Source organism: Contarinia nasturtii, unplaced genomic scaffold (genome assembly GCF_009176525.2).
Source record: "Contarinia nasturtii isolate CC-2019 unplaced genomic scaffold, AAFC_CNas_1.1 Cnas_scaffold_5585, whole genome shotgun sequence".
Taxonomy (NCBI): Eukaryota; Metazoa; Arthropoda; class Insecta; order Diptera; family Cecidomyiidae; genus Contarinia; species Contarinia nasturtii.
The window spans coordinates 45,799-71,430 of NW_022202856.1; the positions used below are offsets into that span (position 1 = coordinate 45,799).

The 25,632-nt window shown below is 34.7% G+C and overlaps 2 protein-coding genes across 3 annotated transcripts; one reads left to right on the forward strand and one right to left on the reverse strand.

Annotated features, from left to right (window-relative positions):
* The first annotated feature begins 2,941 nt into the window (after positions 1-2,941).
* On the forward strand, positions 2,942-19,470 carry LOC116351523 (homeobox protein 5-like). 2 transcript variants are annotated; one of them, XM_031783644.1, is made up of 8 exons: positions 2,942-3,486; positions 3,756-3,944; positions 8,689-8,774; positions 8,930-9,168; positions 9,407-9,555; positions 9,661-9,768; positions 9,856-9,959; positions 18,165-19,470. In XM_031783644.1, the coding sequence occupies exons 1-8, from the start codon at positions 3,090-3,092 to the stop codon at positions 18,795-18,797; spliced, it is 1,905 nt and encodes a 634-aa protein (XP_031639504.1). In that variant the 5' UTR covers positions 2,942-3,089; the 3' UTR covers positions 18,798-19,470. The 2 variants fall into 2 exon arrangements, with proteins under 2 accessions (XP_031639504.1, XP_031639505.1); XM_031783645.1 differs by having other exon boundaries at positions 2,942-3,471.
* An 812-nt stretch (positions 19,471-20,282) lies between these two features.
* Positions 20,283-25,410, reverse strand: LOC116351519. Its single transcript, XM_031783637.1, has 6 exons — positions 25,255-25,410; positions 24,897-25,161; positions 22,940-24,820; positions 22,659-22,864; positions 22,433-22,570; positions 20,283-22,350 (listed from the first exon to the last, which is right to left on the reverse strand). The coding sequence occupies exons 1-6, from the start codon at positions 25,261-25,263 to the stop codon at positions 20,449-20,451; spliced, it is 4,401 nt and encodes a 1,466-aa protein (XP_031639497.1). The 5' UTR covers positions 25,264-25,410; the 3' UTR covers positions 20,283-20,448.
* Positions 25,411-25,632: the final 222 nt, after the last annotated feature.

Consider the following 25,632-nt stretch of genomic DNA (forward strand, 5'->3'; position numbering starts at 1 on the left):
CAAAGAATTTGGGAAAAGGAAAATCGTGAAATCTCGTATGCAGGCAGTAAGAGATTGTAGCGGCAAAGCAGCAGTTACACAGTTAACGGTAAAACGGCATTACAACAACATCGTAAAAAACATATTATTCAGACAATCGAGCTGTCAGTTACATTCGTACACACATATATTTTTGTCCCTTTTGTGCCCTCTGCGCTCAAATCTACCAAATACTATTATCTTCGAGCTTGGTTCTTTCGCGTGTGTTTGTATACCTCTCTCTCTCTCTTTCAACATTTTTTTATTATACATATTTTATTTTTCGGTTGCTGGTGCTCCCAAGAATGAGAGAGCTGGCTGTTGTTAACCCCCTTGCCTTAAGTCGAGTGCCGTGTGCTCTATTTTCACCATTTCGGCCATGGCTGAAAACTGGATCAATATAGAAAATCTCTCGGGTCGTCTGTGGTAAACATTCGCATTTCATTTTTGACGTCAGTTTTTTTGCATGCATGATAAATGTAGAAAGTGAGCGAGCAAATGAGCGAAAGAATGAAAGAGAAAAAAGTGCATAAAATATTATCCATGTTGAAAATTGAGTAGCAAACGTTTTGGTATGGCTATGTGCCATTTACATAATCCCTGTCATTTTCTTCATCTATTTTGGTTCACAAACATGAATTAACACACAAAAACTATTATCAAATTAAAGGCTGATCCTTTAATCCACTTATTCATCCAAGAGTTACCTGCTACCTATAAAAGACATGTAAAAAATGCAAAAACTAACCAAAGAATAAGTTTAAGCATTTTCGGCCATTTTTTATTATAATAAAGCGATCAAATTCAAAGAGATCATCGTTGTTGTTTTCTTTATTTCGATCATGGTTCATATTTTCATCCAAATCCAAATTCACTTCACATTCGATTTATTCACGTTTCGTATGATCAAAATTCTATGTTTATTATTATTGTTATTATTATCGCATTCTTCCGTTCTCCATTCAAATCAATTCGATATATTTCAAATGGAATAAAAATCGAGGAGAAAATTTAAATCGATAATCATAAACAAGTTTTTTTTATCACCACAATCATTGAATTGCTCTCTGATGGTGACTTTAGCAAATGGGGCCATTCAAATATGAAAATTAAATAAAAAAAATGAGAAAAAAAGAAGCAGATAATGGGAAAAATTTTCCGAAAAAAGGCCAAGCAATAAAACATTCGGTTTTATTTCAAATCGGTATATTCGGTATGGTTGTTTCCTTTCTTTTTTTTTGTGTAATTCTCGTGCTGGGTAGTAGCAGCGACAACGGCAACGACATAGGATAGCAGCAAATATGCCACGAGTCGTTTTAACCACGCCTCTTCGGCAGAAATCTCCTTAAATAGAATTTATATGCTCGATGAACACTGATGTGTGTCTCAAATGGTTCACACATACACATTCAGGCATTTGGATGTTGAAAGTGAGAGAGTGTGTGTGCGCGCGCCTTACCCTCTCTATTTTTGGGACGAATTTTCATACGTTTTCTCAATGCAAACTTGTGATTCGTGGCTGTATATGTTGGCTGGTTGATTATCTCACGGACAAAAACAATGACATATATGCACCGATGATTTTCTACAATTCTTATCGCAACAATTCTAATCGAAATTCATTTCTTTTTATTGGCCTTTTCGTACTATCGATAATTTCGCGAAACTTGAGCTTATGTCCGATTTTTCCATTAAAAAAAAATGATGGATTTATTACACATTATTGAAACCACACTTTAATTAAATTGAGTTGCTGTAAAAGTTCAAGTGAATCTTCTTTTGTTGAGTTGGTGTCGATTGAGTTATTCGATTTTTGGTCCTTGGCATATCAACACGATGATTTGCAAAGAGTTTTCCATTACACAATTGAGACCAATCGGCAAGAAAATATGAGAGCAAAGCACAAGAAAAAACATTTATTAGAAAAATGATACACATAAGCATTCAAACGCTATACATACACACACAGCACGTTTCTGCGCTTGAAATGAAGAGAACAAAAAAAATTTCACTTAAGTGAAATAAAAAGGTAGGAAAAATAGGGTGGGTTTATGTATGTATATTCGGTATACTGTGCTCTTTATTCATCCGCCACAAAATTTAGAGAGAAAACTGGCGGATATCATATTCAAAGGCATGAATCATACTACTGGCTTTTGCGTTTTCCTTTTATTTTTTTTTTTCTCTTCTTCCTGATTTCATAAAACTCTGGTTATAATAATACGGCTGGCTATAATCGTCATAGATGCTGCTGCAGCATAAATAAAAATGTTTCGAATAGGGTGCACGTCTCTGTGTGTGTCGATGTATCTGTGTATTTGTGAATGAGTGTATTTGTGTGCCGTATATTATTTGAGAAAGTACACCACTGGATGATTGAGTTAAATGGATAAAAGGCGAAGTAGGAATAAAACGGGAGAGAAAAAAATCACGGCAATGCACAAACACAATTACGAGTGTACACATACACACATACATTCTTCAATCAACACATTCGCAATTTGTGAAATCTCCCCGCAGAGCAACCACCTTTTTTTGATATTAACATCGGACGTCATCATTGTGTGTGCTCGACATAATTTTATTTGAAACGTTTTGAAATGATTTTCAGTAGAACGGATGATGTCGCATTGGTTACACGTCGTTCGACCCCTGTGTGTGTATATTTTCATCTCATCATTTTCGGTTTCCCGGTGCGAATGTACTTGAATTTAAATGTTTGTCGAATGATCTTACGGAAGTTAAGTTCAAGTGATTGCTTTAATTGATTTACCTGTGATCGAACCATGTGGAAAATTATCAAAATTGTGTGAATTGTACAAAATGAAAATAAAAAAAATCAACTCTTTATGTGTTACATTTGTGTTCTGAGTGATTGAAAATAAAAAGAAACAAATGAAAATTTAAATGGATCAAGAATTAGAAAGTGCATTCCAGTGATTGATTCATACTTTTATGAAATTTACAAAACAAATTAAAACAATTTGGTTTCGGTGCAGAAACTGTTTATCATTTTTGTTAGTTTCTCTGAAACAATTTGGTGGAATAAAAATAATAGAAAATTTGATAAGATGTCAACTGCATTTTTAGTGGATAACATTTTAAATGATAAAGAAGATCGTTCGGATTCAGTAATTTCGGATACGGATTCAGATGCGACGTCGGATTTAAAAGATTCGTTGTGCGGTTCACCCGAATCAAATGAAAATATCTCACCTTCGCATCATTATTATCATCACCATCATCATCATCACCATCTACATCAGCAAGCATCCGGTAACACGCAAAACCAACTCTCGGAAACATTATTGCGAACATACAACACAATGATACGGAACAGTGATTGTGCCACATCTGATGACCATTCCGACGATGCAAGCAATCATTTCATCGAAATGTGTTGTACAAAGTGCGGTCACTTTCAGCAATTAAACAAAACACGTAGCAACAACGGTACAAATGGCAGTGGTACGATTAAACACGGATAAAACACATTACAAATTATACACAATATCTGTATCTTTAAGTTGGCCAAAAAAAATGGCCTTTGGCGATAATCGAATTTTATTCATTCGATCACCACTACACATATCAATTTTCAAATTCGAATGCGACATTTTCATTCTTTGACGCATGAACCATCAATAGTGTTAATTCAATAAGTTGAATCAAATGTTTTGCATACTTAAAGATTTTCTTTTCTTGTTTTATTTGTCATTTTTCGTTTGGTGCATTAGGTAGTGACGATATTAATGCCGATATCGATACCGATTTCAAGTGTGATAAATGTGACAGCAATGAAGGTGTTATTAGTAGCCAAAAGGAAACCGCAACCACAATTTTAAAGGACAATGCCAAACCCATATTAAAATTTAGTGTGTCAGCTATTTTAGGTGATAAAAAGGAATGTGCCAGAGTTAGACACGGTAAGTAAAGTTTTACTTCTTTTGTTTCTATTGCGTATTTTCATTTTGATCATTATTGCCAAATGAAATTATTGATTTTGCTTTGGTTTGCGTCGAATTGAAAAAAGAGACGGAATGATCGCTCTCAAAATCGCTGAATTGGTCCAAAAATACATATGTTTGGTATGCTGTAAAAACAATTTGAAATATATTGAGTTCGAAGTTTCTCAAGAAACTTTAATACTTTCATCGAAACAACTCTTATAATTGAAAAAATTGAAATTATTTCAAAAATTCTTTAATTTATTCTTCTAAAAAAGCGAAAAATTCCGAATTAATTAATTTCGAAGTAATATTTTTGCGAAGAGAACCAATTACATTTAAAAATGTAATTCGAACGAAAAAAGGATAAATGAACGAGTAAAGGATCGTGTAAAGGAAGAGTAAAAGATATGCGAAGAGAGTGAATGTAATGTTGCCTTTGAATATAAACAAGTTGATTTCCATTGAATGTAATAGATAGAAAGACCTTTTGCCAATCATCGTTACCCTTACGACAATTGCAATAAATAAATTCATTTCGTCGAGTAAGAGCAATATGAATGCCATTCATAATCGAAAAAATCGACCACAAAAACCAACAACTGTCGACCACGTAACATACAAAAACCCAGCTACAAAGTTAAAAAAAAAACTATGAAAATAAACCTAGTTGATCCGAAACAATAACATTTCTAAAATTGAAATAAAAACAACAGAACCAAACTGATATTTTTTATGCATTGCGTATATCTAGTCCATTTAGTACGTCTTTTGTTTGGTTCACGCTCTTCGTCTGCGGCTCATTCAATCCTTAACAAAAATATAGGCGTTTTCATGACAATAAATTTTATAACGATTATTGGTTTGAAGTACAACAACACCGAAATACGAACCGAACGACGAGAAAAAAACAACAATAACGAAATGAATGTTTAAAAAATACAAAATATAAACAACAATCAATTCGGATACATTAATATATTTGAGCATGTTGGGATGGTTTAACAAAGACCTACCATGTACAATGTCGAGTTGAGAGATAGTTAAAAATGCATGTGCAGAAGATGGAAGGCGCAATTTCATATAAACCCTGGTTTGCACAAAAAAAAAAAAACAACAACGATAGAAGACGATGTCGATGAAAATAATGGAATGTGATGATCCATTGTTTGTACTGAATCTCGTTGTTGGATAAAGTAAGCCGGTACAAAGCCCACAAGTAGGCTGTAAAAACATAAATAATTTGTGTGATCATGTGCTTAAACATCGATGCGTATTAAACGTACGTTCAAATCCTTAGTCGGTTCATCATTCTATCGTCTATTTTTTTCACTGTGGGATTCATGGTTTTTTTTTCTCTGCGTGTAACATGAATGCTCTTTTCCAATGAGGTTCATTATTGCCTAAAGTGTATTTTTCAAACTTATTCATCGCGAATGCGTAATATAGCATCTATGAAAGACGTGGAAAGAACAGAAAAATAGTGTCTATTTTTTTTGGTGTGTGTGTGTGTACAAAATACATTGCCCCTGGATTTAATTCAGTTAGAAAAGCAATTTCTTAATCCATGCACATTAAACGTCTGCCAAACTACCGCACACACAGTTTGAGAAATGCGCATTTAGCTCAGGTACGATACATACATAGTTGAATTGAATGGTCACCCAATGTTCTTGTGAATTTATTGATACATTGTTATTGATGTCTGTTAATAGCAAAGTTCTTTTTTTATTGTGAGCAATACGTAAATAGTGAATAATTATTAACGATCAATAAAAAAAAACAGTAGCGCACGCACTGAATGTTTTATTAATGTTCAATTTTTGGGGTGATTTTGGCATTTTTTGTTACTTCTGGAAACACTATTGAATTAACTATTGTCAATTTTGTTCACATGGAATCTCATTAATTTGTGGGACGTACGGCACACGTAAATTATACGTATTAAATCATTTTTCGACAACGAAATTGCCTTTTTTACCAAAAAAAAATCGTTTATTGTCACCGATTTATTCACATGAATATCGGTACCGACTAATGTTTCAGTGCAAGAACTTTTCAATTTCAATCGTAAGTCAATAATAAAATTGATGAATGTGGGCAATTTTTGATTATGTATACATTGTATATTGCTATAGCATTTTTTAAATGACATCGTATGAAATTTCATTCTTTTTTGTAATATGCCAAGAAAAGTATGTGGAATATATTTAGTTCAGAAAGAAAAAAAAACTAGCAAATTATTTGTATGAGCACATTGAAAACAATGCATTGGAAAACACTTTGTAGCAATTGTTGAGCGCCATTTATTGCATTCAATTTGCAAACTTCACATTTTTCAAAAGTTAAATGCATATTCGACGTACATCACTTTCCATTGAAATGACCATCGATTTCGATGGAATGGCGCTTAAATGACGAAGTTCATCAAACAATCTCACTTTCAATTTGATGCTATCATCATGTTCTTTTATTTGCAAATAAAAATGTTATGAAAGGAGGAAGCAACACAAAACAGAAAGCGAAACAGAGTGCGAAGCAGAGAATAAAGTAGAAGAGCGAGAAAAAAAAGCAATGAAAGGAGTTGATGCCACTGAAGTTGATCACGTTTTTATGTTTTGCACATAAAAATGGAATGTGGGTGAAACTTTTCACATGTCAACTAACTTTTATCTGGCCAAAATGGGCCACATTGAAAACATTGCCAAGATACCGAACAGAAGGGAGCGAAAAAAAAATGAACAACGCTTTAAAGACGGAACAAGGCCAATGTGGCCCGTAATTTTGTGAGCCAATAAAAAGAATGAGCGATCGAATTGGTTGATGAGCATTTAAGTTCATAGATTGCAAACAAGGTGTCCATAAAAGTGGCAAGTGTGTTTAATGTCGATTTGAATCTCATTGAATGTTAAACGAGATTGATGCAGAGCTTGAAGCGTATCAAACAACCAAAACTCTCCGCCAACTTAACGACTGAGTGGCAATATACAGGCAATCACCATCAAAAAACATTTCCTTTTTTTTCGATTTCTTATCGTCGGAAAATGTTTGAAAACGATTCCTTCAGCCGATCAAATTTCATATTTTCACATCGTACGTTGGTTACTGAAATGGGCAATTAGATTTTATTAAGTAATGCACGGCATACACTTTTGTTTTTCCAATTTTCTTGGCATTCAAACTGCGCATTTTTTTCCAAGTATATATGTAAACAGAAACTTGGGAAAAATCCTCAATTGAAAAGATTTCTAATTTCAGCAAAGAAAAAATACAAAACAAACATAAAAAGTCCACCAGCAACAAAGTTTGTAAATTTGAATGAATTCGTTGATAGGCAAGTTCATCTGTTGCGCGGAACATTTATTGTGTAACCTTGTGCATTCTAATGGATCAATCGGCTTTTGTTCGTTTCGATGAAATCGTAAACAAACATTATTTATTATTAGTTATTAAGAGTTTTGATAATAATTGTTGGCACGCGCGCTCCTCTGTTCATCTTGCACATACAATTGTTTTATCAATGTATAATTACAATATTGCTCTATACACACACACACACACACACACACACACACACACACACACATTTTCATTTCAACTATAAATTGAGAGCGTGAGTTGGCAAACGAATGGTGTGAGTGATGAACGAGTGTTGATAATCTGCTCATCTATTGCATATATTAAAGCAATTCTGAGGCATTCATATGTTGAATATGTCATTTGTGTTCGAAAAGCATCGTTTAACACACAAAAGCATAAACAACCAATGGTGATTCGATGGAGCCTATGTGCAACGCATCCGAATGATTTAATGAATTTCTCAACACTGGACCAGTCTCTCTCGCTTCACCATGAAAATCTGAAATCATAACATTCACAACACACACACACATTCTCTCCTCACATATTCTGGCCTTTTCACTGGCAAACCATATTTAATATTTTTGAACACAAAATACACGCATGCAAATGTACAATAATACACTGGGAAAAGGTTAATCATACATAAACCAGGACCGTCACTTTTACTGTTGCACGTAAAATATGTGATATGGAAATTTATGAATGCATAAACGTTTACACTTTTGCTCGCCTCAACCGAATGATTGAAATTCGAGATAAAACAGTAATGCAGATAATATAAGTGTTTTGCGTTAATTGTGCACAAAACATGTGTGTGACGATATGCGGTGCGTGAGAATGGAATATTAATTAATATATGATTCGTGGGAGACGGCACAAAAGCACCATCGAAGCAACAAACACACACTGAAGGTGAAATATAACAATTATATTTATTTATTTCAATTCCGCCATCTATTTGACACCCGCACATAAACACCTTTGAATTCATTCGAGTGTATCGCATTTTATTTCGTATATGATTTTATTTACACTCCAACACGCATCATCTTCTCAACGCAGTTTGAAATCAGGAAATACTTTGCACATAGTAAGAGAACGAAACAAGTCAGTAGATGGGTGGAGAGTGAGAGAGAGAGAGAGAGAGAGAGAGAGAGAGAGAGGGATGGAGAGACGTAATTTGCTCCGTAAATTATCCTTCGGCCATTTTTCTTGTTGGTTAAACAAACCAAATTTGAATCAATTCCGTCTGAATGCCTTCCAAAGATTATTCTCACTTTTTAATTTGAATAAATGTACTAAACTTTCTTTCTTTTATTTTATTTTATTTTATTTATTTTTTTCAATTTTGTGCACACAGAGTTTCTTCAACCGCAACATATTTGGCCTTATATTCAGCAAAATTTCATGCACCATCATTCACAAGTTCATTACCAAGGATTTCATGTAAGCTCAATTGCGAATTCTAATTCAATTACATTAATTGCAACAATGTGTTCACACACTTTTGATAACACAAACAAAAAAAAATGTTCCTGATGGCAAAATCTGCAAATGACTTTTTGTTGTGTGCCCTTATTTTTCTCGTGCATTGAATTCAGGTCACAAACAATAATCATCAGCAAAATAACCACAATAATTTACATCAAGAACAGCAACCGCAGCATAATCATCATCAGCATGTGCCATCACCAATTAGTAGTAACAATGAAATCGACAATCTATCGAACAGTAACAATAATAATAGCAGTAGTCTTAACAATAATGCAAACGGAACAAATGCCGACACAACGCCCATTGGCTCTGACATTCAGGATGCTGAACAACAAAATAGATTAAGGTAGGCATAAAATGTAGCAAACATTAAAGCATGCATTAAACAATGTACTTCACGCTGTTTTGTCGTCGTTTCAAATCAAGATAATGATCGGAAAAAAATATGCTATGACTTGATTTGAATGATTTCGAAGAAACAAACATTGAATATTGAAAAACTCATGATTAAAAGTCATACGATATGTGCAAAAAGCAAAGTAATTTCATAACTTCAATCACTTCCAATGTATTCCGTTCACTAGGGAAAAACAACAGTTACAACAGCAACAACAGCAATTGATTGCAAAACCATTGGCGAGTCGACCAGCTCCACCATTTTTGCACCATACATTAAGTCATCCTCATCTACATTCTTTACTGGCCCATTGCCGAAATCCTTATATTGGAGCTGGTAAGTTAACAAAAAAAAAATGTTTACCAATAATTTTAATCAAATCGTTACCGTTTTTAAAACACAATTTCTTTTGATTGAATAACAAAACAAAAAACAAAATAGGCGCTGGACCTCAAGTATTTCCTTTACCACCTGGCCAAGGTTTTCCATGGGCGCATTCGACACGCGGTAAACCACGACGGGGAATGATGAGAAGAGCTGTTTTCTCCGGTAAATGATCTAGTCATGCTTGAATTATTCAATATGAATTTCTTTTCCCATTCGAATTTATATGATTTGAAAAATTGATTGATTCAGATTCACAGAGAAAAGGGCTTGAAAAACGATTTCAAATGCAGAAGTACATTAGCAAACCGGATCGCAAAAAACTCGCCGAAAGACTTGGCCTTAAGGATTCACAGGTAAATTAATTTATTTTTTTTTCGCATACTTTTTTCCTTTTGGATTGGTTTTCGTATTCAATATACATTCAATACATACATATGTAAAAATGACATCTAATGCAAAAGCGTTAAATCGATTTGGAACATAAACGATAGTGATAGAAAGAGAGAGAGAGAGAGATTCGAACCGAAAAAATCCAATCGGTAGCTAAAGATAGTTAAGATATGCATTGAAAACCATAACAATTATGGTTATTATCGACGGTGCGCAAAAAATCGTTATATAAAATGATGTGTATGTTTACCATGAAAAATATGATGTGAGATGATTGACATGAATCAAACAGGACGCCAAAAAGGGTGCTGGTCAAACGGAATGCCAAAAGCCAAAAGCACGAATACAATTTCGAATACACGAAAACAACAACAAAAAATCACGTAAAAACGGAAAAAACTCCGCCTTGCTGTAAACAATGCTCTATTTTACTTTGCAGTAATATTTTCATTGTTACGCTTATGGCTTTTTTCTCTTCTTTTTGGCATACAAAAGGCCACATCCCAGCATCTTAAGTGCGCAGACGCCTATATATATACGCATCGTATAAATTCTCTGTGTCGAAACGTAGCATACTACCCGTCAACGAAATGTGTGCAGTACCGTGCAGAGTGTGTTCGTATTTGTTACGAATGAATATAAACGCAATGCCGTACACAACCCTTATTATTTTAGATCCATCCCATTTTTTTTCCAATTTTTCGGTTTTTGTTCTGTATGAATACACTTCATCCATCATTTAGAATATGTAGAGAACGATCAGTGAGAACGAAAATTGTATTAAAAAATATGATATATACATGTATGTATATGTATAAATATGCATTACGGAATTCATTTCATTATGAAAATCATATTTTTGTATTGAATCAGAGCAGCAAAAAAATATGAATTCAGCTAGCATAAAGGGTTTTATAATTCGTTGGCATTTGTCAAATTGAAAGAAATTGTCTAGATAAAGCGTAAAATGGAATGAAAAATGATTTTCATACACTTCGTTCCAATGTAATGTGAAAAATCGCATTTTTTTCTTCAAATTCACCTTTTTATATCGTAACAATAGTAAGGAAAAAAGTCCAAAGTTGAATCGCAACTTTTTATTTAAAAACAAAAAGTTTGAATATATTATTATATTATACGGAAACTTTTCAAAGAAATGGAAAACAAAAAATGTTTGAATGCGATACGATTCGAGTTAATTAAATTTTGCTTTGTGTGAATGAAGACATCTTTTCAATTTCCTTTCAATTCGGCTTGTGTTTGTGCCACAAATGCGATTGATTTCCTGATCCCTTGTCGAGATAATGCATTGAATGCGGAAAATCCGAAAAACGTTTTGCCCATTTGATATTTATTTCAGCTTGTAAATACATAGTTAATTGAGTAGTAGCCTTCGAGCAATTCAGTTATAATAAATCTGAAGTGTAATGCCGAAATGTTGGTGTGGTTTTGGTTTGGCACACGCTTTGGTTCGCTCCAAATGAAATAAGGGAACGATTAAAATAATCAAGTCCAACAAACGACAGCCAAGAGCAATAAACAAACCAATCGAATAATCGCTTTAATTTTCAACATGCATTCAAACAATTTACCAGTCAAATCTGAATGGCGATAATAATAAAAAGCGGTGCCCATGCCCAGAGAAGTACAGAATAGAAGGAGGATAGAGAGAGAGGGGGGGAGGAAAGGGAGAGTAAGAGTGAGAATTTGAGTGTGCGTAACGACTATTGCAAACACAAGGAAAAAAGCGACCACCAAAAATCCACATTTCAACTCTCACTCTATATCGCACTAGTATACAGATCGTTTACCCGATTTTCTTACATGAATGAATAATCTCAAATTGAAGTACTCGCTTAGATAAATAATATTTACCGCAAGAAATCTAATCATAATCCCATTGCTTAAATTTATATCTGTATGCATAAAACATTATCCCTATTTATAACGGCATTCGCTCACACTCCATTCTGCCTCCATCTTGCTGAGACACTCTATCGCACACTTCGCAATCCACTTCACATCGACTCAATTACGTACACCGATATATGTTTGTTGCTATGTATGTTCGTGTTTTTCTTTCTTCATGTATTTTTATTCGTCTTCTTCATCCGTATTCCTTGTGGCCGTTGAATTGCGTGATTTTTTTTTTCGTTGTGAGACTCGTTTATTCCATGATTTGCCGAAAAATTTATTGATCTGAAAAATAGGACCGTTTAAGCAAAGCACACGATGTGATATGGTTGAACGACAAACGATGGCAATCGCCTATGTTGATGATGATGATGACGACGACGATGTAATATTCACTGTTTGCTTTCGATGTATATTCGGCATTGTGCGTTGATTTTGCGTTTGGAAGAACGAGGAAAAACAAAAACTTCAAAAAGTTAAAACGTCAAATACAGTTGTGACATACTCTCCTGAACAGCGTCAGTACATCACAGTGCCCAAACACACGCATACCAATCGATTTGAGGGTGAAAGACGAACCAAATATATATAATACTGGTGTACGGTTGCCTGTGCATTTTTAAACGCAGAAATCAAACAGCATCTACAAAGGCACAAATGGGGGCAGATTGCTCGTTCAACTAAAAGAAACAGTTCCTCAGTAAAATGTTCCTCTATCCTTCATTTTTCATTGTTAATCGAAAGGTCACAATTGTCAATTGCAGTCTTTTCACATTAAGAATGATTGTTGTGTTTATATGTCGACGAAAGAATGTACGATGTGTACGTGAAAAATCCGCACGCACACGGAATTAAATTGAAAAGAAAAACGTTACGAAAAAGAAAAAGCAACAACAACCACGTAAATAAAAATGCGGATCCCTTCAAGTTTCATCTTCTAAGGCAAAACGATTAGGAAATCGATTAAGGCTCATTTTCAAAGAGCATTTTTTTTTGGTGGGAGGCATTTAATTTCCATCCCCGCCGATACACAACGATAATTAATTATTCAATCAATTGATTTGATCTCGCCTTAAACAAACAAGCCAATTCATAAGTCATTCTTCTAATTGATTATCCGGCCAATAAATTCATAATCAAATCAAAACGCGATAGGCGAACAAAAAAGTTTGGCAAATTAATTATTATCGTCGTCGTCATCATCATCGTCATCAAGGGACTTGCGTTAATTCAACGAAGTCTTTGCTCAGAGCATGTTTATCTTGGGATTTGCGTTGTTGTAAACATTCAAATCGAAATAATATATAAAAAACCGACGACCGTCGTTTGATGATGCTTATGATACGAATTTAAGATGCAAATGTTTGAACTGTTGCACAGCACACTTAACGCAATATGCAAACAATCATCCTCGAAGGCTAATCTGCTTTTTCACCCTCGGCACAATAAAACATGTCATCATCATAACTATCTGTAATCAAACATCAACGGGCATATCAATCGAAACGGTCATATAATTTGTGTTGTGTGCATTGTGTTTTCCATTCCATTTGATTTCTCTGAGTTTTTTTTTATTCAACCCCCTTCTATTGGCCCTCATCGTAATGCCGAATGTGTGTGTGTGTGTGTAAATGTATGTATGAAGCATCAGTAGCACTAAACGCTCCACATATAAATATCATTTGAATCAATTTAACGGAGTATTTACTTTTTTTCTCGAATTCAATAATAATGCGAACACAATGTGGAAAGCAAAAGATGTGTGCGGTATGAACACCAACGCCTTGGTAAAAAAAGGAAACATATTGTTTTCTCTTTGCGTAACTTTTATTTAGATGTCTTTGTCTCGTTTATTGTTATTCTCTTCAACAGTCATTAGCACAGAATGTTACTGCTAACGTCATTGCTACCAATTTAATATGTTTGCAGAGTATCGAATTATACACCCCGATGTTCGTTCGTTTATTCTCTCAATTTTTATTTCAACACACAACATTACGTTCATTCTGATGCCTGATTGCTTCGTCTTCAACATCTTCTGCACTCGTTCATAATAAATAACAATACACGTTTTTTTTATATTCCGTCTTTATCTTCTCAATTTCGATTTCGGTGGGTTGTGTTTTTTTTTTTTTTATTTCTTCTGACAATCGAAATTTTCTTCTAGACCAGAATACAAATGCTGTTGTTGCGCCAACGATGACCAGAATATTGAATTTCCTTTTTTTTAATGGTTTTACAACGATTATAAATAAAATGTTGAAATGCTTCATCAAAGCATTCATCATTATTCAATACAAATTGGTTTCGACGATGGATACTATCAAAATATTTATCCATTTAGTTTGGCACAAACAACGATAGTAATAATGATCGAATGAAAGTGTCACATTTCGTTTGCAATGTAAATAGTTGTGAACATTTTGTAAAATGACTTGTGTTCGCATATATTCAATTTTTGGTTTGGCATATCGGTTGTTGAGCAAGCAAAAAATCGTTTGACGATCGATCGATTTAATACTATTTGAACAATTTTCGTAAACATTTTCCTTTATTATTATTGTTTTGCGCTTTAAAAGCATCACAAAATGATTGTTACGAAACGGTAACTGCATTGGCGACGTCGGTGAGATGACGACGACAACGGCGACGATGGCATTGATGTGATGACTACAACGACGATGGTAATGTCGACGAAAAAGACGGGGTGACGATCTTGTTTGGCCCATCAAAAACATATGCTGCACGAACGTCTGATAAATAGACAATTGCATGCTGTATACACATCCACACACAGACACGATGAGCGAAGTGTGTGCACACTTTTTCGACGATTTTCGAGTGGATTTGTTGTGTGCGTGTTGAGAAAATCATCTCTATTTCGCGCAAATCGTTTGGACTAAGAACAATTTATTCGAAATAGCACACCAATTTTCCATTCAGGAACAGCCCGACAAAATGAAAGAGAAAGAGAGAAGAAAAAGGAAAAAAAAATATCGACAACAGGCGAGAAAAACCTTCTTCCGCACACCGACAGATTGAGAGAGTGAAATGAGCGAAATTGTAGAGAAAATCAATCGTCTGAATATGCAGACACAACTGTTGTGCTGTGTATGTGATTATGTAACAAATTTAGCAATAGAATAAGATGTTACTTTTAAGAACAGAAAACGATTCGAGAACATATGGTGGAAGTGATAAATGAAAATGTAGAACTTGTGAACAAACATTTATATCGAACGCCTTGTTAGAAACGGCATTATGTGAATCGATCGGCTGTATCAAAAACTTTCGACGCACACACACACACACCACAATCCTTGAACATTTCATTTGACAACTTGTTACCGTCGCCACAGCAACAAACATTTTAATCTAAACAATTATCTCTTTTGGTAACGATAAAAACATAAAAATGATTGTGCCCGCAATAGAGAGAGCAACGAAAAAAAAACACACACACACAATGGTTAATTCAAACACAATAGCCGGTTTTTATTCATTTGAACTTTATGAGCCCAAAAATCCAATTTAAAGTATTCGCTTATTATTATTGCACGGGATTATGATATGCTTGTTCTTTGTTCATTCACACTTTGTCATCAGCATGAAATCACACTTATCGCATTGGTTAAATCAACACCATCGTCCATTTAAGCATTGTTTTAAGTCGAGACGAAAACATCCAAAGCGATCTGTTGTTTGATATATTTTTTTTCTCTCTCTCTCTCCCTCTCTCTGTATGTGTGTGTGTTGTCATTTGTTTTGCGGTTTTATTACATATTTTATGCAACAAAACAAGGAATGCGTGCGACACACGCGTACAGAGACAAATAAAAGGTTCATTTCGGTGGAAAAGTTGTTTGTGAATCGTTTCGGCTTAATAATTTAGATAGAGCCAGAGAGTGTTATAAAAGTTTGTTTTCTGGCCATTTTCAAATTTGGGGTTTTCCACTTTGTGTGTGTGTGTGTGTGTGTGTGTGTGTGTGTGTTAGCTCTCGGTCTCTTTTTCAATTCATTGTCATTGTTGTTATTACTGTCTCGTGTATGAGCGTGTGCATACAGTGGTGTGACGCACCGAAAATAGTGGATGCCTGCAATTGACACATTTTGGAAAAAGGCGGGAAATTCCATGATGTTCATGTAACTGTTTTTGAATTATATACATTCATTATACGCTCTCATCCAAAACTTAATGCATACCAATTTTCTTTGCTCTCTCTCTTTATCACTCGCATCATGTTGTCGGATGTTGCTAGTATCATGCACATTGCTTTTTGTGCGGCATCGTCCATAAAGCATATTTTAGCTGCCTTTAGTCACAAAATCACTCGAGTGTCTATGGTTCACACACAGCAAATCACCCACAACAATTTACACAAACAATTTGAATAATATGAATATATCGGTTGTGAACCCTCTTGTTTGTTCCGGAGGCGCTCAAAATTCCCTGCGGTCTTTTTCGATATCGAATGAAGTGAAATAGCGTGTGCGTGTGTGTGTGTGTGTAAGCGAGAGAGAATAATATCGTACTTACAGTATCGCTTTTTGATTTTCATCAAATGCCCAAATAAATCGTCATATTAATCTATAAATATCTCCTTCTCTCGCATTCACTCATTCTCTTGTCTCTTTCGTCGTGCATTTTATTGCCGATGTAATTGATTTGAGACTCAATGAATTTATTGTAGATGTTGGGTGTTTATTGTATTATAATTTTAATAATGTATCCAATCCATTGACACGTCGCTTTTGTTCCTTTTGTCGTTCAATCGTGTGCATTTATATTAAATGGGAACTTATCTGGAGCATTCATGAACAATATAATATATTATATATCAATATGGAATGAAACATTTATGGTTTTAATGCATGGCAAATTATGTGAATTTTAATTAATTTCACTCTTTCTCTCTCCTTTGTGGCATCCATATTCATTGCTCATTTTCACACAAACAAAACTCGTCACATTTCAAATTCAATGGTTTGTATCCGCCTTCTTCAAGTCACACCAAGAAGTTGTCAATTGAATTAAAGTTGAATGCAGAAAAATAATATTAAATTATTTCAACTTTTGTGGACATACAGTGTATACCAAAATATTTAACACTACGAAAGCATATTCAATTGAAGAATACGAAAAAGAAAATGGTGAATGTTTAAAAGGGATACCGATGCAAAATGCATCCGCAATGACGTAGTTGGTGACGAAATTATTTTCACACATCTGCATGATGAGTGATTAACTGAGTTGTTGTGTAGCTGCTCTTGAAAGGATATGGCATGCGTATCTAAAGTAGTTCCGGTGAATGTTATTCAAAGTAACTCATTCAATTTGTGCGTTGATTGATTTCTTTGCGTATATTTTTGATTTTACCGTACCGAAAATGTTTGAATGGGGAAACAAGATGAGAATTGATGATATGTGTTTTTTTCTCTGATTCCATCACATACAATGATCGGTTAAAATGCGACCACATCAGGATGCGTTCATTGAATATAAATTCAATTGTAGAAACCATGCATTTTCATTATTTTTAATCATTAAAGTGAAAAATAAATGTCTCCTGTTTTTTTTTGCTTCTCTGGTTCACACTGTATTAAAGCAAAAAAAGAAATATCTAAATTTTTACGGACATTTAGAAATGCAGACAGAAATTAGGCACGGGCTGAAAATTGATCGATTGGTTAGTTGATTATTGTTGCCGAACAAAGTGTAATTGTTGTTGTGGCGCACTCTCTCGTTCTCTTCACTCTGTCCAGCTATTAATCACATACATTTGATTATGAACACTGATGGTGTCATACCGATTATGAAACACATTCATTTTTATTCTGTGCTCTGTGAATGACTGCGCTTTTGTTGCGCCATTCAATCGAATGATCGATGAATTTTGACAAATTTTTTGTTATGGTTTAATTTTTATTGTGTTACATTGTTTCTCTTTAAATGCCCAGTGGCAAATGACAATTCAACAAAAGAGTGACGAATAAAGAAAACGAAATATAAGTAAAAAGGCCGTGAAAACGGTCCAAATTGAATATGTTAGCAACATATTGTATTTTAACTGAATTAATTCAATTGAATACATATGGATATCACATTGTTAGCCTTGCGCAATTGTCACTAATAGTGGCTCACTTCAATCAGAAAAAAAAAAATAATTATTTGAGAGAATTTTTTTGTTTTTCCTTTTTTTGTTTGAATAAATATAAAAATAATAAATGTATTGTGTGTTTTTTTTCGATTTTAGGTGAAAATTTGGTTTCAGAACCGTCGTATGAAATGGCGAAATTCCAAAGAACGCGAACTTTTGGCAAGTGGCGGAAGTCGCGATCAGACGCTACCCAATAAGAATAATCCAAATCCCGATTTATCCGATGCACGTACGGACCGTCAACCATCCATTTCGCCAACATCAGCATCACCGAATTCAACTCTTATGGATCAATCGCAGTCATCACAAAATCTGGACCATTTTACCAATTCAAATATGACACCAACAAGTAAATCCGGCTTGGAATTGCATAGTAAATCGAATGTAATTCTATCGAATGGCTGTAATGGCAAAGATGGAAAACCATTTAAGATTGAAAAGGGCGCATCGATGAATGAATCAAATCATCCATTTGTCGATCAATTCATGCCGAATGCCAATCAAGCAATTTTATCACACTTGGGCGCATCATCAAATGAAGAGAATCGACGCGAATCAACAGCACCACCACCACAACAACAACAAATCTTTAATCATTTTTATGATAAAGTACGCGACATCAATAATTCCGTTGCGTTCAGCAATCGTTCGGAAAATGTTGGCAACATGTCCAATTATTACTATGACGAATTCGATTCGAATTCCGATGAAGAGATCAGCGTAACTTGAAATGATTACGTCAAAAATCGATTCAGGTGAATGAAAATTAGATTTTCTTTTCGTTGCCAATAACATTTCAAACTCATTTTTTTTATTCACTTCAATACCAACCATGGGAATTTAATTTTTTTAATGAGACAATTCTTAAAGGAGAAATCTATATAACCGTTTCACTTTTAATGTTAATTTGCAAAACTCAGTTGAAAATGCCACTCAAAATGACTCAATCTATGGATTTTTTTTTCAAGCATTTTTTGTTAAATGTGTTTTTATATGAAACTAAATGAATCTTCTTTTTTCAATTTTGGAAATGCATTTTGCATAAATGATTTATTCAGTTTTGTGTGGAATTTAACGTCTTATAAACAAGACATATTGCCGCCGGCTGAGATTACAAACGAGAAAGAGAGATAGAGGAAGCTACAGAACATGTAATTTGTAGATCAAAATCAGGTGGAAGCTGAAAATTTGTAAATGTAAATAAAAAAAAACGGCAAATAATATAAATTTGTTCTGTAAGTGATTTGCTAAGTGAAATAAGAATTGTCTTAAACCATTCGTAAGCATATTTGTAAGCAAACAATTAATATGTATTTGAACTGAATGAAAGAAATTGGTTGAAAAATGAAACATTTTGGCATCTACAACAAAATGAAATTATCAGTGATGGATTTTTCCTATCTGAATAGCGCTAGCTATTCGCAGCGTCTGAACAGCATTGCTGCCCAGATGCTGAATCGAAGCGGTTGCCGCACGCGTTTTGTACCACACAACATATTGTCATATAGTCTAAGTAACCAGTGAGCTCACAGAGTATGATACACTAATACCATAGTCAGTATACAAACGCATGTCGAACAGAGAACGAACGCGAACGTATAATGCTCTGTGTGGTACAAGCGAAGTGTGTTGCGCGTGCGGCAACCGCTACGATTCAGCATCTGGGCAGCAATGCTGTACAGGCGCTGCGAATAGCTAGCGCTATTCAGATAGGAAAAAACCATCACTGGAAATTATCGATAAATAGTATTTAGTCAGTCAAGTCAATCTATGTGAATTTTAACTCAAACTCAAACCAAATTTAAAAATAGAGACTATTTAATAAACTCATTGTAAGATTGTCGCTGTAATTTATTTAGTTGGACAAAATAAAGTGAAAAACATACGATAAAAATTCAAGCAAAAAATTGTTCGAATACGTTTCATTCACTTTTTTTTTGTTGAAGAAATGATGAAAAAAAGCGGTTATTTTTAGTTACACACGCATTAAACTTGATGACGTCAATACAGGTAAGTATGAATGCATAGTGGTATCGGTGGCTCACCTAATGAAAACTTAAAATGAAGCAATTTAAGTAAAAAATAAAAAGCCACTTGTTAATGACATTAAACAAAAAAAAAGAAGAAGAACCAATAATATGTCTTTATTTTAGTTTTGAGGTAATGTTAAGTCATTGAAATTGACTATAACCATCACAATAATAACATGGAAAGTTGTTTTCAAAGATTAGCTTGTTTTTTTTTATTGTTATAATCACTTTTTGCTCAATTTTAAATACCAAAAGAATATGTTGCATTTTGTAAATGTTTCAATCCAATAAGTATCAAACTTTTAAATATTCGGGAACATTTTGTCTACTTATGTTAACAGCACTATAAACTAATATTTCCACTTGTCAAGCGGTCGATCCCGATTGGACGAGAAACTGTTGCTACGATGCATCGTTTCGTTTTGATGATATGACGTAGATGGTGTTGAAACATTGATCTGAATATCGAGCATTGAATGTGATTTGTTGTTTGTCTTATTGTTTTCACTCTTTGAATTACTTGACGTTGATGATTCCATTCCTTTGTCGTAAGTTTGTGAATGTGGTGAATTTGTGTAAGAATTCTTTCTTGTGTTATTCGAACCATTTGCATCTGATGGATGGTAGACATTGATTTTAAGACCCAATAGTTTTCGATCCAAAAGTAATGGTGGCAATGCTTTGTCCCGTTTCAATTGAGTATATTGGTCAATCATATCGGCATAATTTGTGTGCTCGTTGCTGGAGAAAATGTAATCAATGTGTTCACTCATTCTTTGACGCATTTCCATGGATACATTTGTTGCTGTCTCTTGACTAATGACACGTACACATTCTTGCAAATCAAACAAATGACGCTTTCCATCGCCCAAGCCATATCGTCCGAATATGATCATGTTTAAGTGTTTACGCAAGTTACCAATTTTTTTAACGTTTGCCTTCGATGGATTCTTTTCGGTTGCGCGTATTCGATGAAAAATCGTATGAACATCACATAGTCTACTAACATTGCATGTTGGTGAATCCAATATAGCCAATTGATTCCGAACAAAATTGATCAATGTGACACGATTTTTTGGTAGTTGAACGATACTGCTTGATTTTTTCGACACTTCAATTGTATTAAAGAATTGCTTTAAAACATTATGAAAATTTTGTTGATCACTTGCGATACCATTGACAATCAAAACATTTCCAAATTGTCGCCATTCCAAACGTACCGATACATTGAACTGGGTTTCACTGTCACGTAAAAATTGATGTCCACTATCCGATAGCAAATGTTTGCAGTGTTTTTGGGTGAGATGGATTGTGGCATCACTTTTTTCATTGGCATTTGTCGTTGAATCGGCCGAAATGGGCGATGGTGATCGTGTTGGCTTATATTTGTCTGGTTCATCGTTTGTCAACGATATGAAATCAGGTAAAATGGATGCAGTTGTAACAATATCATTTGCTCGCTCAGAAATCGTTGATTCACTCTCGGTGGTTGTGTTTTGATCACTGCTCTCATCTTCCTCCACAGCATTTGACTTATGCAACAACATTTTCTCTCGTAGTTCTTCAAGAGTGTGGATTTTATCATTCAATATCTCAATTTCAACATCTTTTTTGGCTGAAACCACAGTATTATCGTTTTTGGGCTGAGCATTTTCCGTTTCATTGGAAACTGTAAGCTCTTCAACTTCATGTTCTTCTTTGGCTTCTTTGTCTTCTTCATCCTGCACGTCGTCGATGGTCATGAAACTATCATCTTGTGTATTTTCTGAAAATTCCTCAGAAGCACTAACATCTTCAAGTCCCGACATTTCGAAATCAGCATCATCAACAATTTCGATTGTAGGACCATTGGTGCTGTGTAAATTCGTTTCATTCACAAACAGCACATCATTTTCGGAAGATGTGCTTTTGTTCAGATTTGTATCTAATTTGACTGCCCGTTGGAATCGGTTATAGAATGTATTTCCAGTCGTTATTACCTCGTTTCCAAAGTTAAAACCATAATCATTCAAGTCAGATGCTAGGATTGTGTATTTCGGCTTCATCTGTTGATCCTGGTTTTTCGAAAATAATAATGGACGATAGCTGCTTATATGTACATTCCATTTTGTTGGCCATCGACCACGTATATCATTTGATTTTTTGCATGTATCGGCGTAGTGACCTTCAGTGGCACAGATGCAACAATATTTGCGCTTTGGCGGATTTTTCGATGACCTTGGCTCTTCAACCAATGGCTGATCTAAGGTAGTCTGTAAATTAGAAACAAGATTTTTTCGATCATGTTTTTCACTGCATTTGTTTGGAAAATTTATTTAAAAATGTGATACTTACCGTTGAATGATATCTACGCCATCGATCTGGACAAAATATTTCCCGGTGACCTTTTTGATTACATCCAAAACAAACCAACATTCGTTCGCGTGAACAATTTTGACAACCCCGAAAATATCGTTGTGCCTTATTACCACACTGTGTCAAATGAAAAATATTTTTTTTTTATATGAATAGAATGAAAACAAATGCAAAGTATCGAAAATCAAAATAAATTGAAACTCACGCTTAGACAAATTGTATTTGGGCACTTTGGCTCAAGATGACCTTCCACACCGCACATGTGACAAATCTTTTTTGCTGGTGGTCGTGGACAGTTTTTGGCCAAATGGCCCTTTTCCTGGCAATTTAGGCAACGATATTGACGACCCCTATTATAACTGGACCCTGGAAATTTATCTTTGTTTGTAATCATCCAGTTGAGGTAGCCTCCTTTAAACAGAGCAAAAACCGTAAATTAATTGGGTCAAAAGTTCCATGTAAAAATGGACGAAAAAAAACACTTACTTTGCATTCGAGCACGAATGTTTCTCATGCTGAACGTTTCACCACCCCATGAATCATTGTAGAATCGTCTCATCTCATCATTCCACCCACTTTCTAGATCAAACTCAGACACTTCGCTGTCATCTTCATTTTGATTAGTTTCATTTTCGGTCACATTTTCATTTGATTCATTTGCTGGTGTTGTTTTTTGTGCCGAGTCTGATTTTGTATTTTCCGATTTTGCGTCATCCGATACCACTTGATCACTTTCACCATTAATATCCGTAAATATTCGACCCAAATTCAAATCGTCCGTTTCGCCTACTTGATCCGTAACCTCCCATGGGTTCGTTTTTTCATTTTCTGGTGCAACAGTTTCGGCTTCAACAGTTTGATTCTTTTTCGATTTCTTTGTTCTGCGTTGCAACACAGTTTCAACAATGTCACGTGCCTCAATCGTTTCAGTTGGTGTTTCTTGTGTACTTTCCAGTTCATCATTGTCACTTTCATCTTGACCACGAACGATGCTCGACAATTTATTTATAAAATCATTTTCCGATCGGTTTTCGTTCGTGTTTTTATTGGGCTTTGTCGATTTTTTCTTATTGGAATTTTTCACTTTTCCAAGCGCTTCACCACGCACCAAATATGAAATTTCATTCGACACCTCGTCCTCATCGTCATCGGTGTCATCATCCATTTCGGGTAAATCGGAGCTAGATTCATCGGAGTATTTGTGATCCGATTCTTTAGCGCTGCCCGAACTCTTTTTTCGTTTTCGCAAACGTTTCGATTTTGGAATCGTTATACTTTCCACACTACTGCTATCCGAATCAGACAATTTCTTTCGTTTATTCGATGTGCCTTTTGCATAAATTGAATCTGGCATATCTGAACTTTCCGATTCGTATACATCGACGGCAGTAAAACTGTTGGCACCAACTTCATATGATTTCTTGGCTTTGTTTTTATCTTTTTGCATTTGTTTTGGTGGTGTGAAAATCGCATTGTCATTATTAGTTGGAATGGGCGTTCGTTTGCTTGATGTACTTTCTGACGTTTTGTTATGAGTCAATTGATTTTCAACCGTTTCACTCACATGACAAAGATCTTCATCCGAAAGTGTTGCAAATGTGTCAAAGCCAAATGTTCTTTGGTCATTTTGTGCAATAAAATCATCGGTCGATTGAATTGAACTGGATGGGCTTGAACAGCGTGGCATTTTACGACGATTATCACTAACGGCATTTGGTTCGGTGAATGCATGCTCTGCGACATTAGTTGCATTGCTTTCTTCATCGTCCGAACTGTCAAGGCAAATCAATGGTGGTTTCTGTGTTGGCAGTATAATGACATCGTCATCATCTTTATCTGCATCGTCTACATCGATAACGTCGGCATTTGCAGCCAGTTGTTTTAACTCTTCGCGATTTTTGCGTACACTTTTCGTATCTGATTTCTTCTTTTTCGCCTTTCTCGACAGTGGATTGAACGGATTCAATCGTTTTTTATTTAGAAGAGTTTTATTCGCTACACTTACGATCGAATCATCTTCGCTTAATAAATTTTTGTATTGTTCAATCGTGCCTTTTTTGCTGAATGGATTTATGTGTGTGACTGTTAAATTTTTACGAATCAAATCATTATTTGTGTTCAATACAGTTGATTTGGGTTCACTTTGTTTACTTGTACTGGCCACCGGTGATGGTGATGGTGATTGCGTTTGCTCTTCATTAGCAGTGGAATCGTTAAATGGTAAAAACGATATGTACGGTGTAAATTGTTTGGGTGTAACAGTTGTTGGTGCATTACTGATACCATCACGATTTTCATTATTTTTGGCATCATCAGGTGCGCTTTCATTCACATCTTTGGTCGTAACTTTACCCGTTTTGTAAATGCCTAGAGATAAGTTAAAAAAAAAATGAAATCAAATGAAAATAACGTGAAAATGAAAGTGAAATGCTTATGTAAGTACCCGACTGTTTTTCCTTGTGAAATGGCTTAAAATTCGATGCAGCCCTATTGTTTGGGGTATTTGTGCTCCAGTATCGTTTGGCATTTCGTCGTGCCGCTGAACCATTTGATCGGTCCAATTCAGTCAGTGTGTTATCATCATTGTTACCGTTATTCGATGCAGTCGATTGATTTTCATCGTATCCCGTATTATAATGAATATTTGCATAGAGTAAATTTTCCACGTGCTCCAAATCTTCTCGATCATAGTCATCATTATCATGATCCTAAGATAAATGCACACCGAAAATTAACTTTGTTATAAATAAACTTTGAAAAACAATAAACAAAAACTAAACAACTTCTGCTGATAATTTTACCTCGCTCATGATTTATACTCTACAAATCCACCTTTTGTGTGGCTTTCACTTTTTATGTGCAACTTGAACTAGTTGTATTATTATTTTTCTTTTTTCCGTTTTCTTTATTCTCTTTATTTTCTGATGTGTTATTGACAGTTCAATTTGTATTGAGCTAATGTTAGTTAAAAGCTTGCTGGCACATGGCTGTGCACAAATGTCACACATACTCAGACATTAACAACACATGCATGTCATAACATTTGAATGGAGCCGACAATGCAGAAACAGAAACATTGCAGTTAAATAATTTCTGCAACTTAGGCAAATGAATCGAAAATAATTTCAAATCTAAATCGAAACAATTTCAAGATAAAAAATGTGAAAAAAGTTGAAAAA

Excerpts from the sequence above, each read along its gene's own strand:
- LOC116351523 (XM_031783644.1), top strand. The coding sequence starts at position 3,090 with ATGTCAACTGCATTTTTAGTGGATAACATTTTAAATGATAAAGAAGAT. Across the intron at positions 3,487-3,755 it reads CAACGGTACAAATGGCAGTG|GTAGTGACGATATTAATGCC; the intron begins GTACGATTAAAC and ends TTGGTGCATTAG. Across the intron at positions 9,960-18,164 it reads TTGGCCTTAAGGATTCACAG|GTGAAAATTTGGTTTCAGAA; the intron begins GTAAATTAATTT and ends TTTCGATTTTAG.
- LOC116351519 (XM_031783637.1), bottom strand. Across the intron at positions 22,571-22,658 it reads CAAATACAATTTGTCTAAGC|TGTGGTAATAAGGCACAACG; the intron begins GTGAGTTTCAAT and ends CATTTGACACAG. Across the intron at positions 22,351-22,432 it reads GGCGTAGATATCATTCAACG|ACTACCTTAGATCAGCCATT; the intron begins GTAAGTATCACA and ends TCTAATTTACAG.